General features: G+C 43.2%; 1 protein-coding gene across 17 annotated transcripts in view; it reads right to left on the bottom strand.

Annotated features, from left to right (window-relative positions):
• FGGY (FGGY carbohydrate kinase domain containing) overlaps positions 1-22473 on the bottom strand; it is a 420488-nt gene that overhangs the window by 183422 nt on the left and 214593 nt on the right. For all 17 annotated transcript variants that reach the window (XM_080655847.1, XM_080655856.1, XM_080655850.1 and 14 more), the window contains one exon: positions 21640-21768. In XM_080655847.1, coding sequence (XP_080511973.1) covers positions 21640-21768 — 129 coding nt within the window. The remainder of the gene's footprint in view (positions 1-21639; positions 21769-22473) is intronic.

The raw sequence follows: 22473 nt of genomic DNA, 5'->3' as shown, positions 1-22473 counted from the left end.
GGAAGTAAGACTCTTTCAAACTTTCTGTGTCTGTTATCATAGTGTTAGGTCGTGACTGAGGCTGTAAGAGTCCTGCGCCTACTGGCTTTCCCCAAGGCCCACGCTCTGCTCAGCACTGTGGGGCTGCCCCTGCAGACTGCTGTTCTCAGACGCCAAGTCGGCCAAGGTCAGCCAGGAGACCTGAGGGCTGAGGGAAGTGGAAAGCCAGAGTATGTCTCCTCCACTGCTGTTCCAGTGTCTGGTGGCTGCTTTTCCCCCACGTCTTCAGCTCTGCTAACAGGGCTACCGTGACTCCCTCATCTCCTGGTCTCTGCCACGCTTGGGTTTGGTAATACCATCTCCTTCCTCTGTTCCTCAGCCCAGGGGTAGCAGCAGCTTCCCTCTGCTGACCTCTCTCTGGCTTGCTTAGATCAGGAAGGAAACACAGCCCTTCTTAGCTCCTCTATTATCTGGGTCACCATTTCAGAATATTAAATTCCCTCTTTTTTACATATTTAGAGTACTTTATACTTTTCTGGGTGGGCCCTGAATGACATAGGGCCCAACCCAGGGCAAAAGGATCTTGGACAGGAAGAAACACTAGACATGAGCTCCTTTTAATTGAACTCTTTTTGCATGTTCTCTCTTTAAACATATCCCATTTTATTCTTACAGCCACCAAATGTGACTGGTACTCTTATTACCCCCATTATACAGATGAAGAAACCTAGACATGAGCTCCTTTTAATTGAACTCTTTTTGCATGTTCTCTCTTTAAACATATCCCATTTTATTCTTACAGCCACCAAATGTGACTGGTACTCTTATTACCCCCATTATACAGATGAAGAAACCGAAGCTTTGAAATGTGAAGTAACATAACCAGGGTCACACACAGCTCAGGAAGTGGGGCTGGGAGTTACACCCAGGGTGTCTGATTCCAAACTGCTGGGGCTTGGATTTCCTCCAAGATAAAAATGCAATAGCCAGGTGATTGATGTTTACTTATCTGTATATCTCAAAATATTGGGGCCTTAATGATATTGATCCTGAGATCCTTAGCAGAAAAGAGGTTGGCCACTGCTGGTCCACAGTGTTATAAATAAGTTCAGGGAATTTCTGATGATGATCCACATTTATTGGTTCCATGTATATAAGCATACTCAGTGTATCGTATAGGATCATTCAATCCTGAAAGGGGTTACAAATGGGGAAAAGGAAATGTGTGGGAAATACTTCTCTTTCTTTTCCAGTTAGAAGATTCATTGTTGATATATCGAGGCTTAGAATCTGAGAACTAATGTGTTACAATGAGGAAAAAAAAAATGGAGACAGAAAGAACTTGTATAAAATGAAAAAAATAAACAGTATCATATATTTGCTTTGATATTGAGGAAATGTTTAAAAATGGAAGTGATTAAGGGTAGCTCGGTCACTCCACCACGAACCTCACCTCCCTCATCACCATCACCATCATTATCAACATCATCTTCACTCTTGTATATGAGATAGCATATTATTTCTTCCTTTCCAGCAAACATATCAGATATCTAAGAGAGGCTGGGTACCGTACTAAGTACTTTAAATATTATCTCATTTAATATTTACAACATTAAAGCATAAATATACTTTCTCCCCTTCAACAGATGCAGAAGCAAAGAATCAGGGTAACTTGTCCAAGGAGCGGGATTTGACCAGGATTCACCTTGTCCTGTCTGATTCCAAAGCCCATGTCCTCCCTATACTCCCTCACTTTATGATGTTAGAATGGTCTTATATTAGAAAGTGTCCGTTACCATGGAACATTTGTAGGCGGCATGAGTTTAGAGCAGCCTTGGGCAAACTACGGCCCGCGGGCTGGATCCGGCTGTTCTATCCGGTTCTCTTGCTCTCCCCTCCGCTCCTTTACTTTGAATTTATATTAGTTCACACAAACACTCCATCCATGCTTTTGTTCCGGCCCTCTGGTCCAGTTTAAGAACCCATTGTGGCCCTCGAGTCAAAAAGTTTGCCCACCCCTGGTTTAGAGTTACAAAATCTGAGTTTTGGCCCCAATTCTGCCCCAAACTACCTGAAAGTTTGAACTGTTCCCTCACATTCACAGTGAGAGAAATGGATCACAAATGCAGGTCCTTTCTCAATCATTCTAAGTACACATATTCACAGTGCTTCTTCTAAAACAGCAGGTCAAGTGTCTCCTTGGGAACAGGAGGGCAGAAAAACCATCTCCCAAGACCCTTCATTCCCATTTATTGTTGGAGACTTAGAAAACCTAGAGCCAGGCTCATCCAGCACCAGCGAGAGGCAGGTCAAGTCCAATGTCCTCTCAAGATAGGTTCTCTACACTCAGCAGCACAGAGCCGATGCCGGCTGTGAGATCACATGACCCTGAGAGCTGACCTCTCTCATTTTCTCTCTGACCACACAGAGCTTGGAGGACCAAAACAGGGAAAGCAACACAGGGCAGGAGGAACTTTCTCCTTTCTGAATAAACACATTTCGCAATTCATAGAGGAGTCACGGGCTGCACGTGTAACATCAGGAAACAATTCACAGGATGAGATTTTGACACTGCTGGGCCCTTCATACAACTGTACGAGTGTCAGTTTATTCAGCATTCTGCAGAAAGTTTAAAATTAGCAGCTGAAGAAATAGGCACACACCCACACAAATAGTGGCATATTCAAATGTGTTTTCCCCCGAACCTTGCAAAATACTCAGCTGATGGTAGTTGCTCAATAAACTTTTATTCAATGAAAAAACAAATAGTAGAAAAGACAACCTTACTGAGTCAATGAATCCATTCAGGGCTTCTTATTTAATGATTCCTACCTCTCAATATTCACAAGAACACAGCTCATATCAAGGAATATGTTTTAAAGCAAAATTAAAAAGGAAAAATTCAAATGTCATGAACTCTTATTTACCCTATGTGCTATCTGCCTCCCTCTCCCCATCCACTAACCATCCACCCTTCCATCCAAACATTTATTGAATATCTACTATATTTATATAAAGAAAAGAGACTTTGCAAATGTTATGATTAAGAGTAGGTTATCCTGTAATTTATGAAGCCACAACTGCTTTGAAAACTTTAAAGGGTTATATAGAAGAAAAACACCCCAAGTTCTAGCATTTATGTTATAATTATCTCATACTTTATAGCTATAAAAAGTATTTTATAGCTTGCAAAGCATCCTCAAACACTGTACCCTTCATTTAGCTTTTAGAAAATCCTGTGATATGTATTATTTTATTTCCAGATCACAGTTGAAGAAACTGAATTTCAGAAAGGTGAAATAACAGTCTAAGTTTATTTAGCTACTTAGAGGCAGAGGTAGGGCTCACCAAGATTTCAGTTTCCTAGTCTGAAGTTTCTCCCCTATGTTTGAATAATAAAAGTCTGCTATGAATATGTTGGAATCTTTAAAAATAACAACCTCAGACAATATATAACAATCTCTGAAGAGAAAAAGGATAAGAAGGGTTTTGAACATTACCTAAGACTGTATCAACTTGAGATTCCTGATTGGGCCATTGGGGGAATGAAAAATCCCATCAAATGAGTTGCTTAACTAAGCTGGCTAAGAGGTTTACGGGGTCCCTGGGGAGGAAGGTCTCTGGAGACAATGCCTTCTTGTATGCAAAGCCTGCATCAATAACTGTCAGCTCCTGAAGGGGTAAGAATTATATGGAAGCCATTTTCTCTGCAGATGACTGAAGGCCAGTCTATATACAAGAAGACTCTGAATCCTATCTTTGGATGAATATGCATTTCTGTTATACAGAATATAGTGTATGGGATAGCATTATAATGCTGTACTTAAAAACATGGGCTCATTCATCATGTGACTTGGTCAAGTTTTTTATCTTGTTTATGCCTCAGCTTCCACATCTGTATAATTTGAATATTAGTATCCTCCTCGTAGAACTGTTATAAGGATCAGATTTGCTAAGATAGGTAAAGTACTTGGACCAGTGCTGCCCCATGGAACACTCTGTGATGACAGAGAAGTTCTGTATCTTCACTGCCCACAGACATCACCAGGCACACGTGGCCCTTGAGTGCCTGAAATATGGCTAGTGCAGCCAAAGGACTGAACTTTCTCTTCTATTCCATTTTAATTCATTTAACAGCCACAAGTGGCTAGTGGATGCTGTATCGGACACTGCAGGTTAGAACACGACTAGAACTACAGGAAGCCTTGCTATTTTTATTAGTTTTTGTTATTATGGTTCTCCTCAGACTTAGGATGGAATCTCATTTACATACCCTGGAGCAAATGCCTTGATCTCCAGAACCTCAATTTCTATATCTGGAGATTCTGGATAACAACACTCACCTTACAAAATCGATGTGGGGATATTAATGTATGTGGAATAAACCAGTACTCAACAAATGGGAGTTCTTAAATCTGAGACCTACAGAAGTGCTTGGCACAAGTATAAAGCCTTCTACTTAATTCTGAATGAGCCTGGCTCCTCCATGGCCCCGAGCATCTGCTCATGCGAGTCCCTCTGCTGAGAAAAGTCCACAATACACTCCGTGCCCAGCAATCAACCTGGGAAACATAGGTTGCATCAGCCTTTCCATCAGAGGCCTTTCCTGACCATTTCTTCACTCATTCCACCCGGCACCCAGCTAGGGAAAACCCTCAGAGCTTCTTTCCTTTGTACTTACCGCACGACACTGTACAGATTCTATCATTGTATCTGTAATTTATGTGTTTACTAGTAAATAGCTGTCTCCACCTATTAGACTGTGAGCAAACCGAGGCCAGGGCAGGTCTGGCACTTGCTCACTGATTTTTGTTGTTGTTGAACAAATGAATGAATGTGTGTAGCACAAGACACTTGCTAGTAAAGCACAAGGTATTTTTTACATAAAGGCTGCAGATTTAATCATGGGGGAATGCTCTGTATCTTAAATATGACTTCACGGTGAAACTCACGGAGAGTTTCGACTGACAACTCGTGGATTAGAGTAAAATGGCTGGAGCCTCACAACACGACTTGTTTGGAAGCGTCAAAGGCACTGGTAAAGAGGAAAGTCCTGAGGTCCTTGGGATTATTGAAAGGACCTTGTGCCCGAAGCTTTGCAAATACTGTGGTATGAAGCTCTTATGCCGATTTTGAGAGGTGGTTACTACCACACAGTTTTACTTATAGAGAAAATGAGACCAGAGTTTTTCAAGTATTTTGTCCCAGGTCCTTGGAGCTAGACTAGGGGAAGAAGGTATCACATACAGACCTACAGAACCTAACTTTTCAACTACCAATAAGCATTCTAAGCATTCGCAGACAGCCCAGCTGAACACAGATCACTTTCAGGAGTTATTGCTGTCATGCCATAGGCAAGCCCAAAGGGCTCCGCTTAAGCCCAAGAAATGAGGGGAGGGACACAGCTGAAAAGATTTCCGTGATCCCATTGTTTGGCAAAGTATCAACCTGACTTTGAAAAAAAATGTGGCTTAGAATTCAGCCAAACTCAATCCTAAAGTAGGTTAACCTTCAAAGAAAATCCTATAGGATTAGTCTACAAAGAAATTTTATATCCCTTGACACTGTCACCATCCACCTCCCCCACATCTCACCCTCTCCAGAGCCAGAAAGATGGAAAGGTCTTTGTTTAAATAAGCCGAGGAAGACTTTTACTAGGTACTTGAACTAGTTAGAGCATGACAACTAAGAACCAGGGCTCTAGAGTTGGACTGCCTGATTTTAAGTTTGGCAAAATGGGCAAATCATTTAACCTTCCTGTGCCTCAGTCCCCGAATCTATCTAATTGCCATGATGGTAGTATGTAGCTCATAGGGTGCTTACAAATATTGAGTGAGTAGAGCATAGTTTACTCAATATATTTTTGCCATTGTTGTTACCACGGACACCTTTCCATCTTTGGTGTTAACAGCAGGGCTTGGCATCGCAGTTCAGGCCCTCCCTTTCAGCATGGCGTGTGCCATGTCAGAGTTATTTGGGTTTACTTAGACTGATTGGGACATTTTTGTTCTGTCCTTGAGTATACACTGATGACAGAATAATGAGGGACCCAGGGGAATAAGAAAGAGAGTGTGCACGGTAGTAATAACAATCTAGGCTAACATTTTAAACATTACTGAGAAGAAACCATAAGCTGTATATATCTCTAAAAGCCATGATAACATATGGTACCCTTCACACTGTAATTCAACTTGGTGATGGCACTTGTCATTTCTGCCTAAAGGCCACACTCTATCATAACTTGCACCAATCAGAAGCCAGCACAAGAGCCTTGGGAGAGCCAGAGAACAAAGACTAGACCCTCTAACAACTGAATCTCACTTCTCTGTTCCTCCCTTCTACCCCAAAAGATAAAATCTCAAAGGTAGGCTAATATGTAATAGTTGAAAAATCTGAGACTTAGGAAACACGAGCAAAATCCACAGCAAAGACAAAGCAAAAACTTGATCTCAGAAATTCCTTTCTTCCAAACTTCAACACAGCCTCCAGATAACTTGGACAGTCTCATCTATGACCTCATAAAAGGCATTTTTTTGCTCACAGGCATTAGACATATAAATGGGCAAGTTGAAATCCAATCTAAACGACTAAGCTAACTCACAAAAATTACTTTCTGAAATAAAGAAACCAAAATTAAGAGAACTGGCCCAAGTACCACAAATGTAGCTGATGGAATTAATCCTTAAATAGCCCTAAAACTATGAATCTAAATCACACAGCTGCCTTCTGATATTTTATAAATTAATTAATTCAATCGTTATGTATTGATCCCCAGCTAGAAATCTAAAGATGGAAGTTGTTTCCTTTCATTCTACAAGATCCCAAAGTGAAAAGAAGAACATGCAGATGCTCTGAAGATAGCATGGAACAGCTTGTGACTCAGATCTGAATAAGTCTAATGAAAGCAGGGAGCCCTGAGCCCTGGTCTATCTTAGATGGTCAGGGAGGGCCTCCTGAAGGAGGCGAGGCAGGAGCTATATCAGTCAGCAGAGCCAGGGGAGAGGGAGGGAAAGGCACCGCAGTAAAACAAAGACACAAGAGAGAGAGAAAATCAGATGATGCAAGGCTGCTGGCTACACAGTATGAAGGAGACGAGCCTTGTCTTCTGAGGAATTTGCTTGGTGGAACTCTCTGGGTCTGAGGTTAGATCCATCTGTATTTGAGTCCCAGCAGCACCTCAAGTGTGCTGTGCAAACTTCCATAAGCTAACTCAGCTCTTTGCACCTCAGTCTGCTCCGGTGCAAGGTGGGAATAATGGCATCTATTCACAGGGTCATTATTCCTGGTTTCAGCACTGTACATCCAGTGTCCCCAGGGCCACCCCCTCCAGTCCTGAACAAAATGGAATGGCTGGTCACCCTAGTGTAAGGCAAGTAGCCTTGTGCCTGAGAGATAGGAACTGCTAAGTAAATGCTGGTGTCTAGTTTCTCCTGGGAGACATCAAGACTAGGTCACATTCAACACCCCTTTCTTGCTCCTAGACAAATGGTCTCATTTATAAAATTATCTGGAGGCTCCTTGAGCCTTGGAGATGGAAACTAGCAGCCTCCATAACCCCCTCAATGATACAGAGCAGACCAGTGAGATGCTCCAGAAACAAGCCAGGAGGAGGCGGCACTTGCTCAGATAGACTCTTCAGGACACTTCAACTAAGGGAAAAGGCCTGACATTTCAGAGAAAAAGATCTCAGTTGGCATGCTACCTTTTCTCTCTCCCCAGCCTACGATGCCAGGCTCCCTCCCTCCTCCCTCCTCCCACCTCCCTCCTCCCTCCTCCCTTCTCCCTCCTCCCTCCTCTCTCCTCCCTCCTCCCTCCTTCCTTGGCAGAGTTTCGGTTCCATCAAACCTCCAGAGGTTTTGCTGGGGTTAGTTGAACATTGACAGAGTCTTCAAAGCCTGGAATTCACACTGAGAGCCAGAACCAGGCCAAGTTTCTATGGGGCTAGGATTTCCCCGGGGGGAGGGTCACAGGCCTCCACTACACCTAGACTGATTAATCTAACCTTGCCCCGAGCTTCAGACAACAGGGAGACAGAAAAGAAAAATAGATCCTGAGGCTGGATCCTGACTTTACTCCTCCGCCTCCTTCCTGGGAAAGGGAGGGTGGGAGTGTAAGGTGACCCCCACTACCGGGTAAGAGTCAGGCCAGAGAGTCAGAATTCAGTGATATGTAGAGCAGCTGGAGAGAGGAACAAAAACAAAAACCTGAGCAGGATGAAGGGCCCAGGGTTTTACCCCAATGAATGACATGTGGCTGAAATCGTTTCAAGAACAAAGGCTTAGGTAAATAAATAGAGTGCAAGATGAGAGCAGAAACGAATTACAGAAAGTCCCAGGAAAAATGCACTGGCATTTTTAAAAAACTAGAGTTGGAACGACATCTCTGCTTCAGCAGAGACCAAGATCAAGCCCTCTGCTTCCTCCTTTGCACCTGCTCTTGTCGCCCACTTTCTCAGGACAGCAGCCTGGTCAGGCTTTGCTCTCCTTCCTGTGCCTGTCCCAGGCCCTAATGGGGAATGGGCAGCAGCTAGAAGGTGCTTTCAGGGAGATCTGTCCAGACACCGCCACCTACTCACTGCCAAGTGAGCCTGAGTTCCTTGAGCCTCAGATAGCACATCTGGAAAGAGAATTGATGATTTCCAAGGAAAAGTGTAAAAATACAATCTTATTTTGAAAGAACAGAGCTAAGTCATGTTAGGCCCCGAATAGTATTCTCTCCCTGCTCCTTTCAGTAGGACTCCATTGGAGATACATTTACTGATGTTTCAGTTCTACATCAGGAATGCGCTCAGCACTCCGGGGGGCAGAGATAAAACTTGAAAATAACATAATCACTGTTCTCAAAATGCTTCCAATCTCCTGGGAGCCAAGGACACCGGTACACAGCAACAGAAGCACAAACAGGCCTCTGGCAGGAAGAAGGGATTCCTTGGTGTGGGTCTAGCAGGCTTCCTTACTGGGGCCCTCCTCATCCTAGACCCTCCTCCACCCTGGCTGCAGGAACTCCTGGTCCTGCCACAGCCCATCTGGAAAGGCTTGGGTCTTCTGGACATCCTCGCCATCATAGCAGCTAACATTTGGGCAGTATTTACATGTGCCAGACACTGTTCTAAGCACTTTACATTCATTAACTTCTTTAATCCTTGCAACCCCTATTACAATGCCCATCTTGGAGATGAAAAACTGAGACCCAGCAGGTTAAGTAACTGACAACTGATCACACAGAGAGTAGGTGATGGCAGAACAGGAACCCAGGTAGTCAGGCTCTGGAAATCATGATTTCTTTCCAACCATTAGGTTGTGGGAAGGATGTTATGGGTATTCTCATACATGTTTTTTGAGTATACATAGATACACATGCTGTATATCCACATTATTTTTTACTCTTCCTCTGCTCTCTCCTTCTAAATTTTTAAATGATTTTAAAAATAACACTCAGCCCATCATCTCAAAGCACCTCTAGGCAAACCTAGTATATGTTCAAGTCAGTGCTATCTCCTTGTGGGCCCTTTGGGGTGATGACTCTCCGGGCCTTCTCCAGCATCGGCCAAGGTGGCAACTGGATGAGGTTATGTGAAGCAGCCACCCCGCCAGGCCTACCAACTTCCACACCGATCTGTGGTGCTGTCACTGGGCATGGTCCCCCAAAGATGGCCAGTCCTTCTTATCATCCCATCCTTCCCACATGCTGCCCTCTGCTTGCCAACCTTCAGCCTAAATTTTGACAAGTCCACAGGTATTCTTTCCCTCTCTTTCTGCCCTTTCAATGGGGCTGTGTGGCCTGTCTTAGTCAATTGGGGCTGCTATGACAGAACACTATAAACTGGGTGACTGAAGACTGGGGGCCACCCTGGCCAGTTCTGGTGAGAGTCCTCTTCTTGGTTTATAGATAACTGCCTTCTTGCTATGCCTCACAGCAGAGAGAGAAAGAGCAAGCTCTCCAGTTTCTTCTTTGAAGGAAACTAATCCCATTCATGAGGACCCCACCCTCAAGATTGAACCATCTCCCAAAAGTCAGACCTCCTAATACCATTGCATTGGTGGTTACAATTTCAATGTATGAATGGAGGGTTGTGGGGACACAAAAACTCAATCCATAAGATGGTCCAAGGTAGAGATGGGAGAATCTCAGAGTCCCTGGGTATATATAGTAGAGAAACTCCCTGAATTAACACTGTTATTAACAGCAATAACTGATTACCAAATTTCAGTTGAAGAGGTTGGAATTCTACCTAAAATGTTAAGGAAAGCTTACTGTTAACACATACACACACACACGTGCCCTTTTTCAGAAACCACACTCACCAAAGGAAACCATTATCTGACTTCTAGATCAGAGCATTTGCCTGAATTTTAAACCATTCAGCACATTTTCTTGGGCCAGCTTCTGTCATGCATGTGTATGAGATTCATCATGTTGCTTCTGTTTGAGATGCTACTTTATGAATATACCAACCATTTACCGTTTCATTCTAGTGGAGAAAATACCTACTATGCTGAGTTAAGTTCAAAGGCTACCCTCCATTTCCCTGATGTTCTGGGGTATCGCTGGTGGTGTGACCCTCAGCAAGCTGCTGGAATTGATCAGATGATACATTCAAATTGTCCAGTGTATTTCTGTCATGCTTAAGTCACATAATTAATATTAGTATCTTTGAACTTCCCTTGCTCACTGTTTTAATAGAAACATCTCCTTTTTTCCAAATTCCTAAAGAACTTAGTCCAAAAGTTGTATCTCTATTTCCTTATATTACTGTCTTCACCACAGTAACTAGTATAGTGCTTAGTATATTGTTTAAAAAATCATTCACCAATACATATGCTAGGTTAAGTGCTGGGGTCTGAAGTTAAACAGATGAATATGACCAGATTCCATTGCCCACAAAAAGCTCAGTCTAAGTGGAGGAGACAATAATGCAATCATATATTGAAATATTTAAGTGTTATTGTCTATGTGCTACATTAAATGATAGAGATATGCACATGGGAAGGAATTATTAGGCCGCATGCATTAGGCTGGGCAATAATGTTACACCACAGTAAAGCAGACGATGTATGCACAAGAGCCACATTATTCAGGCATATTTAATATATTTCACAGAATTGAACTGTGTGGATTTTTCTTTACAACTTTCAGCTGTGAGAGGCCTCAATGTAGAAGGCATGCAAAGTGTTCCCGCATATTATTGATACTCCTGGAAGAGACACCCCCCCTACCCCCACACAGGTTCTCACAGTGGTGAGTCACAAGCTGGTACACTTTAACTCTCCAGGCTAAATTCTGCTCTGGAACCTGTAACAATACAGGTCAAAAGCCTAACACTTCTTTAAACAAATTGCTTAAAGAGCCTTAGCTTTCTCTAGACCTGAACATTGGATTCAAAGATTCTCCATGTTTTGTTTTGTTTTAACCTTTTTAAATAAAATAATCTATGGCTAACTCAGTTAACATGGGCTTTGGTGAAGCTTAATAATAGTAAGAGGGAGAGGCCGGGAGTCAGACAGAACAAGGTTCTTCTCTTCATTCCATCGATGAAGGTGGTAAGAATGTATATGCTATAAACTTGCTGTCCACATCGAGTATTTTCTAAGTAAACACTTCGGCAATCCCTAGCTCATGATAAGAGCACTTAAGGCTTCTTTTAGGGAGTCAACCCATCCCATATTTGGTCCTCCTCTTTTCCTGCTGCCTTCTGTTTTTCCCAGCATTATTGTCTTTTCCAGAAATCTCTACCTTCTTATGATGTGCCCGCAGTGGGATGGCTTCAGTTTTGTTACTTTTGCCTCCAGCGATGCATTAGGCTTCCTTAGCTCTAGGACCCACTTGTTCATCTTTCTGGCTATCCAGGGTATCTGTAGACTCTCCTCCAATACCAAATTTCAAATGAATCAATTTTTTCCTATCTGCCTTCTTCACTGTCCAACTTTCGAATCCGTACATAGTAATTGGGAACACCAGGGTGTGGATGATCTTAGCCTTGGTCTCTAATGACACATCTTTGCTCTTGGTGACCTTTCCTAATTCTTCCATTGCTCCCCTTCCAAGTCTCAGCCTTCCCTTTTTTTCTTGGCTACAGTCTCCAACTGAATTGATGACTGAACCAAGGCAAGCAAAAACTTGAACAATGTCAATGTCTTAATTGTCTATGTTAAGGTTGTGTATTTCTTCTGTAGTCATGATTTTTATCTTCTTGATATTCAAATGTATTTATACATACATGCATGCATTTATACATACAATGTACATAAAGATAGGCACACATGTTTACATGGGAGTTTATGAACTCCCACAGCAGGATGGGAACTCCACGAGAGTAGGAAATTGTCTTTGTTCACTATATCCAACATATCTATGACAATGCCTGGCACACAACTGTAAAATAACAGAATAGATCATTTAATTTATCTTGCCTACCGCTATCATTCATAATGTAAATCTATTGAGATGACATTAATCATAACTAAACATACACAACACAACAGTATCTCACATTGTTCTAAATATTTTACAGATATACACTTGTTTATTCTTAATGAACTCTATGGGGCAGGTACTATTATTGTTCTCATTTCATCAATGGGGAAACTGAGGCACAGAGTGTCAGATGACTTCCCAAATGGAATCATGATTTGAATGAGTTACATGTTCTTAAATAATTGTGCTATATTTCCTTAAGAGATTTCGTTTCCATTGTCTTTAGAAGCCAAATTCTCCCATCAAAGTCACAGGACAGTGTATGATGAGGATTAGAATTACGGAAAGTTGGAGTGGGGTCTGCTGCTGAATGTTATAATTGAAGACTAGTGCAATGTTTCTGTATTCCAAGCATTTTTTCTTCTCAGTTTGTCCTAACATCTACACTGGCTGCAGGGTGCTATGAGGAAATCCCTAGATCCCAGAATAGTGAAATAAAAGTGTTTCTCTTTGTTCTTTATAATGATTTACCCGAACGCACAGTTAGGAGAAAAACGGAAAAAAGGAAATAAACCAGGCCTCTGGAGAGATGATAAGGAAGCAGCCAGCAGTTCAGACAGGAGGCTGCCCCCAGGGGTGATAACTGGAGATGTGCATTTTCCCACCAACAGCTGCAAGCCCAAAGTAAACAGTAGTGCTTGGGATATTAACTGGACACTGTGTGTCTGTGCCATGAGAAACAGTGGACCTTTGGGTAAGCCTACTCTTGTAAGCAGTGACATAAGCGCAATATTAGACTTTGGGCTCCCATACAAACACTTTTCCTGCAGTCTTCCACCTTTTGAACTTGGAGTGGGAAGTCTTCCTAACAGGTGGTTGGCAGTATAGAAACCTGGGGCTGGGTTAAGTCTTTTGTTTTCATTCCCAGGTTCAGTGAAGGAAAATAGCAGCTCATCTTTTCAGTCATATGTAAATACATGAGAGAAAAAGTAGAACTTTCTGGCTAAAAATTCCCTTTGAATATCAGATATGTTGTTGAAGCTGATGATCTTGTCAGAGATTTCCTTGAAATCAGGGCTTCTGGGCACAGAACTCCCACTGCTCCACTGACTTGGTGGCACCTGTTTCATGGTTTGACACAAAAGCTGCACCAAAGCACATGCGAAGTCATGGGGAGAGACACACAGGTCAGGGTTTGAGTATTTTTTTTTTTAATATATAGTATGTTTATTGATTTCAGAGGAAAGGGAGGGGAGATAGAGGTATAATCATCAATGATGAGAGAGAATCATTGATTGGCTGCCTTCTGTACCTCCTATACCTGGCATCGAGCCCACAACCCGGGCATATGCCCTGACCGGGAATTGAACTGTGACCTCCTGGTCACACTCAACCACTGAGCCACATAGCAGGGCTAGGGTTTGAGTCTTGATCAAACCCTTCCTGATCCTGTAACTTTGGGAAAATCCCCTTACCCCCTGGGTATATTTTTATCTCCTGTAATGAGATAAAAATATCTGGATGATGGCTTTAAAATGGCCAATCCCCACACAGATGTGATTAATATCAACATCAATCAACAAAATTAATAACAACTTGGATATGACTGATCTCCCTACTACACAGTAAAATAATAGCTAGCCTGGCTTAAAAAGCCTGGTTTTATTTCACACGACCCATAGAGCCCAGACTCCTGGAATGATTCCCTGTTTCTAATCTGGAGACAGTACCACATAATGGGGGTGGACCTTGGCTGATGTGTTAGGACGCCCAGTTTCTAACTTCAGTTCTGACTGGGGTAACTTGGATGACTCACTGTTTTTCTGGGCCTCAGTTTTCTAATCTGCAAATTGAAGAATCTGGTACAGAAAATCTTTGAGAGACCTTTTAGCTCTAACGCCTATGATCCCTCATTATTTAAACAGAAGCATGGATGTCAACTACAGATGTTACCATTCCAGGGCAGGTTCACAATAGTACCTCCTGAGTTGGATGGCACAAGATTTAGAGATGAGTAGGACAGGGTAGGACAGAGAGAGCTGGCAGTAGCTACAAGGCCCCAGACTCTTCCCAACTTTCTGACCATAGAGTCAAAATGGGTCTCCTGGCTAAGGCCAAGTCCTCGCAGGCCAGAGAAGCACAGACCTCCAGGAGAAGCAGGGGGCCTGCGAACAGGAAACCCAAGCTATCCTTCCCACAGGCCGCCCCTCTGCCCCTCGCCATAGCTCATGCAGCTGCTCAGGCCTCAGGCAGCAGCAGTTCTCATTAAATTAAACCTCAACTTAAAAGGATAAACTCAAAATCGCATTAACCAAGTCCTCCTCCCCTCTGAGCCGCATCCAGGAACTCCCAGAACTGCCCTGGCTCTGTCTGCTCGGGCACTGACACTGCTTCTCTCCTTCCAGATTCCCCCGCATGGCTTTATCTGCTCCTCTAATCCCTTCCATTCCCTACAGACCATCTGCCTCTTTGGATCCACCTTCTCTGTCTTGTTGGATGCGCTCCCTCCAGCCCCCAGCTCCTGGCCCGAGCCTGGCCTGGCTCCTTCTCAGCACGGCTCTGGTTTGGTCTGATTTATCAGATGGGCAGTTGCACAGCTCTATTGCTTCTGACCTGTGTGCGGGGTGCCAACTTGTCCCACAGGCAAGTTGTTCTACCTTGTAACTAGACTCCTCGGTGGGGGAGGTGCCTAGAAATCTATATTTTTAAAAGGCTCCCTCACCCAAATTTAGCAGTCCTACTTCCTGAGCCTTTGAAATCCTCTCACTTTTATTATCTTAATGAATTTTCTGATTTCCTGAGGACTGACCCTGGGTTCTATGCTGGATGAGGAGCACACAGAGGTGAATACAACTTGGTGGGAAAACTGAAACAAAGTGTTGCAGACACACAGAGTAGGGAGGGACTTATTCTTCCTAAGAGTGGGGCTGAGTTGGGAGAAGTTTCCACAGTGGAAGTAACATTTAGTGTGAGTGCTGATGTGTGAGTAGGACTGTCTATGTGGGGAGAGAAGGGGAGGCTGCCCCAAATCTCTGCTCTGAGCAGAGCGGGGATTGTGTGTTGAAAGGACACGTGGTCTAGAAGGCATATTGACTCTTAGAAGGCATATGAGGTGGGAATCACTCTGCACTCCCCATTCCACAGTCTTCATTTCTACTTTTTTACCTCACAACTCTTTTTATTAAGAGTTAATGTCATAAAATATATGTTGACAAAGTACTAACACATTAGCAGAACCCTTCTTTTGGGCTGCTTTTTGGCTTCTACGAAAATCAACTGAATCAATGCAGGGAAATGACATCAGTGGAGATGTATCAGTTGAGTAGGGTTTCTCATCCTCAGCTCTACTACATGGGAGGCTACACAATTCTCTGTTGAGGGCTGTCCCGAGCACTGAAGGATGTTTAGCAGCATCCCTGGCCTCTACCCACCACGTGTCAGAACCATCCCCCCCTTTCCCCAGGCGTGACAATAAAAGAATGTCTCCAGACATAGCCAATTTCCCCTGGGTGTGGAAGTGAGGGGTTAAAATCAGCCCTGGTTGAGAATCACTAGTATAGAGGGAAAAACTAGTATTTGGAGTCAGACTCAAGTTCAAATCTTGACAAACACTGGTTATGCGATTATGGAATGATTCACATTGTAATAGAAAATCTCTTTCTTCCACACGGCACAGTGATGAAAAGTGTGAGCTCCGGAATGAGAGGCCATGGGTTTAAATCACGCCCCTGTACCTACTGTGTGAATATGGGCAAGGTAAGCTGTCTCTGTGAGCATCACTGTCTCAGGGAACAAAAGAACAGTATGCGTAAAGTAGCTCTGAGAATCAGTGTTGCTTCTAGAACACTGATGATAGTGAGACAGAAAATTGGCATGTCTTATTGTTCACTGGATTATGTTTTGCTTTAGCAGGGCATGAACCTGAAGCTCTTTTTGCAAGACTAGCTAAACCAACTCTTCTGCAACTAAAAAAAAAGTGGTTGCGGGGAGAGAAACAATGAAAGAAATTCTACATCTTCATTTTGGTTTTACTCTGCAACTGAGATAAGCAACTTAAGCCAATTCAACATCTGGCCAAGAATTCAGTATCTGGAACCAAAGAGTGATGCAAAACCTAGGCACAAAGTTTGCTCTTGACCAACTCCTACTAATGTGATAGGAGCACAATGGACACTGATTTCTAGACGTTTGGAGTGGATCCGGGAGTGCTCAAAGCACACTGTTTTGCTTCCTGGAGCATTGAGCCAGGTATATAGGGACAACTGCCTCTGTAATGAGAGGGAACTACAGTTCTCAGTTGTAATATCATTGCATAATAGAGGGAATGCCATTCACTCATTCATTCACTCATTCACTGAATTTGCACGAGTTAAGGGTCCTCCATGTGCAAAGGACTAGGCTGGATGCTGTGATATAAGGATGAAATGACACAGTGCTTTCTCTCAAAGAGTTTGCAAACTGGTAGATGAGACAAGGTTGCACACACAAAATGGTATAATATGTACAGTAATGGTGGCAAGTCCGAGACATAGTTGGAGCAAACAGGAAGAAGTGCATAAGTCACCTTGGGGAGCCAGGGAAGGCTCCCAGAGGAGGTAACACCAGATTCAAGATTTCATAGATAATCAGGAGTTTGTCTGATCAATAAAAACAACTGAGAGGAGAGGGGCCTGAAACAGAAGTCAGGTTGTTACTGCCTTTCAGGACAGCTCGGGTACTAGAGCCAAAAACAGACCTGGAACAAAGTTAACACTATTTATATGAGTTAGAAAAATAGCAGCAGCAGGAGCCCTGGCCAGAACCACCCCCAGAAAGAGCACAGAAAGCTACTCCTATCTTCTGGCTGTCTGCTGGAGAGCTCGCTAACCAGCACCTTAGGAACAAAATGTTCTTTTATCTTTGGTTTGTATTCCCACAGAGTCCTTCTTCTTTTTCCAGAGCTGGAAAAATCATGAGCTGAGTTTTACTTGCTTCTTTGATCTTGATCCTCAAGTCCCCGGCTTCCCTTGAGAATGAGAATCCAGGAGGATTTCTCCAAAGCAGAGTGCTGGCCCCTCCTACTAATCAGAATGTGAGGTGCAAGAGAGGCCAGGCCAGGTCAGGGACCCTAACTGCCAGAAATTGCCTGTGCCAGGCCTGGATGGCATCCGATTCCGACCTCCAGAGCTGGACTATCACCCTGACATTCAGCGATCTCTTAGCACAGAGCCTATCGAACCATTCTTGACATTGTTTCTGCCCTCAAAATACACAGCATCTTAAAGCAGTGAGCCATGGGTCCTGTTACAGAGAGTCCGGGAAGGAACCCAGGGCCGGTTCAGGGAAGGCAGAGGGAATCAAAGCCAGAGGCTCTTTCCCAATTGCCTCTCCAAAGGAGGAGCGTTCTCTAGGGTGGTAACTCTGAGAACTTCCACTACAAAGTTCCTCCTTGGTGCAGGCGTTGTGGTTCTGGAGTAAGAAAACCAAAGAGACATCTCAGTATTCTATGCCTACTATGTGCCAGATGCTATGCCAGCTGCTTTACCTACTTACATCATGGGTTCCACAACAACCCTGTGAGGGGCCACTGCTATCTTTTTTTATCCTCATGATATTTTTTTCATAGATTTTTAAAGAGAGTGAAAGGGAGGGAAGAGGATGGGAGAGAGAGGGAGCCAGAGAGACACAGAGAGAGAGAGAAAGAGAGAGAGAGAGAAATATCGATCTGAGAGAAACACATCGACTGGTTTCCTCCTGCATATGCCTTGACTGGGGTGCGAATATGCAAGCGAGGTATGTGGCCTTTGCTGGGAATCGAACCCATGACCCTTCAGTCAAAGGGCTGAGGCTCTAACCACTGAGCAAAACAGGTCAGGGCCATTGCTATCTCTTATTGCACAAGAGGAAACAGAAGTGTGAAGAGGGATGGTATCTGGCCCAAGGTACACAGGTAGAGAGAATGAGAATTTATATCCAAGTATTCACTCTCCATATTCAGAGCTTTCATCACATCTCAAACTTTTACTATTGAGCTAGGAACATGCAGGCCAGGAGGGAACAACCAGAATTTTCTCTCTAAAAAGAGTGGGGCTTTGTCTGCTGTGTTCATGGCTGATAATCCCTAGTGCCCAGACCACCAACCCCTAAGTGTGCAGACACTCAATCTGTACCTGTAGTCACTACATGATTAGAAGGTGGATAATCTTTTCAAGTCTTTCAGGCCTCGGTTCTCCACATCCTGGTGGGGGTGAAGGTGGAGTAGTAAACAAGAGTGAATGTTCCCTCCCAGGTCTCCTCTCTTTCCCAGACATGTAATCCTACAGTGGCTGTTAGGTGAAGGGGAGAGGTGAAGGTACAAGGAAGGGTAAGAGGATAAAACTCGGTCACAATAGTTAACAAGGTCTTCACTCTCCCACAGTCCCTGAGAATCCCTTTCCTGTCCTTCCTAGCCACTGCTGGCCCCTAAGCGCAGCCTTTTAAGAATCCAAAGTCCTTCTACCTTTCCAGTTAAACAACTTATTTTTTAAAAACATGAGGGAAACTCACCTTCTTAAGCATATTTTTATTTTAAAGGGAACAAAAGGCCTCAGCCGAAACTTTTAAGGTGCCCTAACCGGTTTGGCTCAGTGGATAGAGCTTTGGCCTACAGACTGAAAAGTCCCAGGTCTGATTCTGGTCAAGGGCACCTTGGTTGCGGGCACATCCCCAGTAGGAGGTGTGCAGGAGGCAGCTGATTGATGTTTCACTCTCATCAGTGTTTCTAATTCTCTATCCCTCTCCCTTCCTCTCTGTAAAAAATAAAATAAAATAAAAATAATAAATAAATAAATAAATAAAATGTATTTTAAAAAACAACAACTTCTAAGGGTAAAATTTCTTTCACTGACTTGGGAAAAGAGTAGGGATATTTAATGGCTTGGGTTCCTTTAAGTCCAATTCACCAACACTCTCTGAGTGCCTATGAGTTCCAGGTGTCATAGGGGAAGTGGTTTCCCCTCCTGGAGGGCACTTGAGTCCTGGGCAGAAGCAAGAAGGCGTATTGGTTTATCCCATAGGGAGGTCTCGGGAATGGGCAGGGAAATTGAGTCCTGAAGCTCCCCAAGGTGCAGCCTCTCTCTTCCATCCTAAGGTGGCCCAAGCCAAGGGGGTGGATGGTTGAGACTAGGGATAAGTGGAAAAGCATGATGGAGAAGGCTTCCCTGGCCTCAATCATGATGGGATGTCAGGCTTACCAGGGGTCAGGAACCTACCTAGACCCCAAGTTCTCTGTGCCTGTCCTTAAAAACCAAAATCATGACATTCCAATCAAAAGCACATACTGCTGCCCTGGCAGGTATGGTTCAGTGGTTGAGCATCGACCTATGAACCAGGAGGTCATGGTTCGATCCCTGGTCGGCACATGCCCATGTTTCTGGTTTGATCCCCGGTAAGGGGCATACAGGAGGCAGCCCATCAATGGTTCAGTCTCATCATTGATGTTTCTATTTCTATTTCCCTCTCCCTTCCTCTCTGGAATCAATAAAAAATATTTTGTTTAAAAAACAAAAGCACATACTGCTCATACTAAAAAGGGAGAGAAGCACCCTTGCCTGCAGTCTCTGCTATCCACCATTCAAACAACCCACCTTGACTATTGGTTGTTCACTATGCCTCAGGCACTATGCTAGATCCTAAACACACAGAGATGAGTAAGACAGACACGGTCACAGATCAATGAGAGCTATCCTATTCTGAGAGTCCATGGTCTGTGCAGAAGAGCGGGATATGGCTTAATAATCTGCAGCATAAAGAACCACTCTACAGGTCAAGGTCATTTCACCTTACTCTTGCCTTCATGTAACTATTCATTTAATAAAATTATTAAGCACCTATAGGAATCAGACACAGGGCTCTGCACAGAATGAATAATATAATGCCCTGTCCTCAAGGAGCTCCTAGCCTAGTGGAAAAGACAAGCAGATAAAGCAGTCATTACAACACAATGTGACCATTTCTTCAGTAGGGGTGGGGAAAAGCACTGAAAGAAATACAACTTGGGAGAATTTCTACGTAAATCTGTCCCATGGAAGGCTATGCAGAGGAGCAAGCATGTGATATGAGTCTTCAAGTTAGAGCAGGAGTTAGTCATGGGGAGAAGTGGAGGACCAATCATCCTGGGAAGAGAAATACATGTGCGAAGACAGAGGTCTGATGCTCAGACAGCATTTTGGGAACACAATTCTAGGTAAGTATTTAAAAGGCAACTCTTGGCTATAATATGAAGTATAGACTAGAATATCTTTCAACATTTTTTTGACTATGACCCATGGTAAGAAATTCATTTTCAGTATGGCCCAGTACACACATGCACAGAGACATAAAATGGAAACCTAAGTTCCCCACACAAAGCTTGCTCTGTGAGATGCACTCTGACATTTTCTACTCTGGTTATTCTATTCTGAACATTCAATGGTCATGATCTACTAAAGTGATCTCATGAGATTTGAACCATAATTAGAAAAGAGAGCACTGTTAGAAAGAAGAACTAAGACAAAAGAGATATGGCTATAGTTGAAGTGAGAGTTATTGAGAATCTGAACAACCCCCAGGAACCACCCCCCAAAATGCAATAAGGATAAAGAAGAAGATAGACTTATCACACTTTACTGTAATTCTTATCTCATTTTCTGCCTTGCCAGTGAATTTGGGGGAAGAGACCTTCATTTTATTTTAAAGTCATTGTCCCCAGCACCATGATTGAGACATAGTAAGTAATGAATGGGTCTTTGAAATAAGAATACATAATACATGGATGTTAGATTTGAGAGTTATTTAGAAGATGAAATCATGACTACACTCAACTAATTGGATATAGAATATAAACCAAATAAATTATGAAAATAAATCAATTAGACTTGTAAAAGTTATGGAGTACCTTTAGAAGAAACAGCACAGATAAGTAAACCATCATCAGACATGCTAGTTGGAAGTGAACATATCTTTTTCAAATTGTTAGTAAACCAAAGAACCATCAACGTATTGACTCAGGTCCATTTTTTTTCTATTATTCTGCATGGAAAAAATGAATAAAATTATAAATAAATTCTATATTTAATATGAAGTTCTATAATTCTATCCAAATGCTTAACTGTGAAAAGACTTTATATTGCTATATTTTGAATCAATAGGCCTTGATGCTTTAAAAACAGGAAAGGAGTGTCTTAGGTTCTGGGGAATAATCCGTGTGCAGACAACGTTGGTAGCGGCCATGGAGTGAGCGATGATTACCTAGTCCTCCAGCATGGGCATCAATAAGGGAGGCTGCCACTGCGATGCCAGCAGGAAGACCAAGGTCTTTGGCCGCCTCTGGGGTAAGCCCATTTCCAAGAGAAGCTCCAGGAGGCAGCACTTGGTTTCCTGGGGAGAAAGGAGAAAAAACAAACACCTGTCAGTTTGAAAAACACAACAGTAGACAAAGGGTTTTCTTAAGTGAACCCCTCTGATCCCTCCCCTTTCCTCTGCATTTCTTCAACTTCAGGAAGACAGAAAGCATGCAGCCACAAAGAGTCCCTCTGCTCACTGGGTGACAGGTATATATTCTGGATTCTTATGGATCATGGTCTGGGGTACCTTACAAAGCCAGGAGCTCAAAGGCATCTTTCAAGCTGGAGAAACATCCCCTTAATAGGAAATTCCAGAAGATATACACTGAGTGGCCAGATTATTATGACCACCCCATCAGTACTTCATTGGGCCACCTTTTGCCTTCAATACTGCAGTGATTCTTCTTGGCATTGACTCCACGAGATGTTGAAAGGTGATGCGAGGAATCTGACACCATGCCTGATGAATAGCACTGTCTAGTTCTATGAGATTTGATGGTTGTGGAACCAGCTGCCTGATGGCTCTTTTAACTTTGTCCCACAAATGCTCAACTGGATTGATATCTGGTGATTGTGGGGGCCACCTAATCAAGGTAAAGTCTCCCTCATGTTCTTTTTTTTTTTATATTTTATTGATTTTTTACAGAGAGGAAGGGAGAGGGACAGAGAGTTAGAAACATCGATGAGAGAGAAACATCGATCAGCTGCCTCTTGCACACCCCCCACTGGGGATGTGCCC

This window comes from Plecotus auritus (assembly GCF_963455305.1).
Source record: "Plecotus auritus genome assembly, chromosome: 2".
Lineage (NCBI taxonomy): Eukaryota > Metazoa > Chordata > Mammalia > Chiroptera > Vespertilionidae > Plecotus > Plecotus auritus.
Note: the sequence above shows the minus strand (reverse complement) of the source record. Positions and strands in the feature narration are given on the sequence as shown.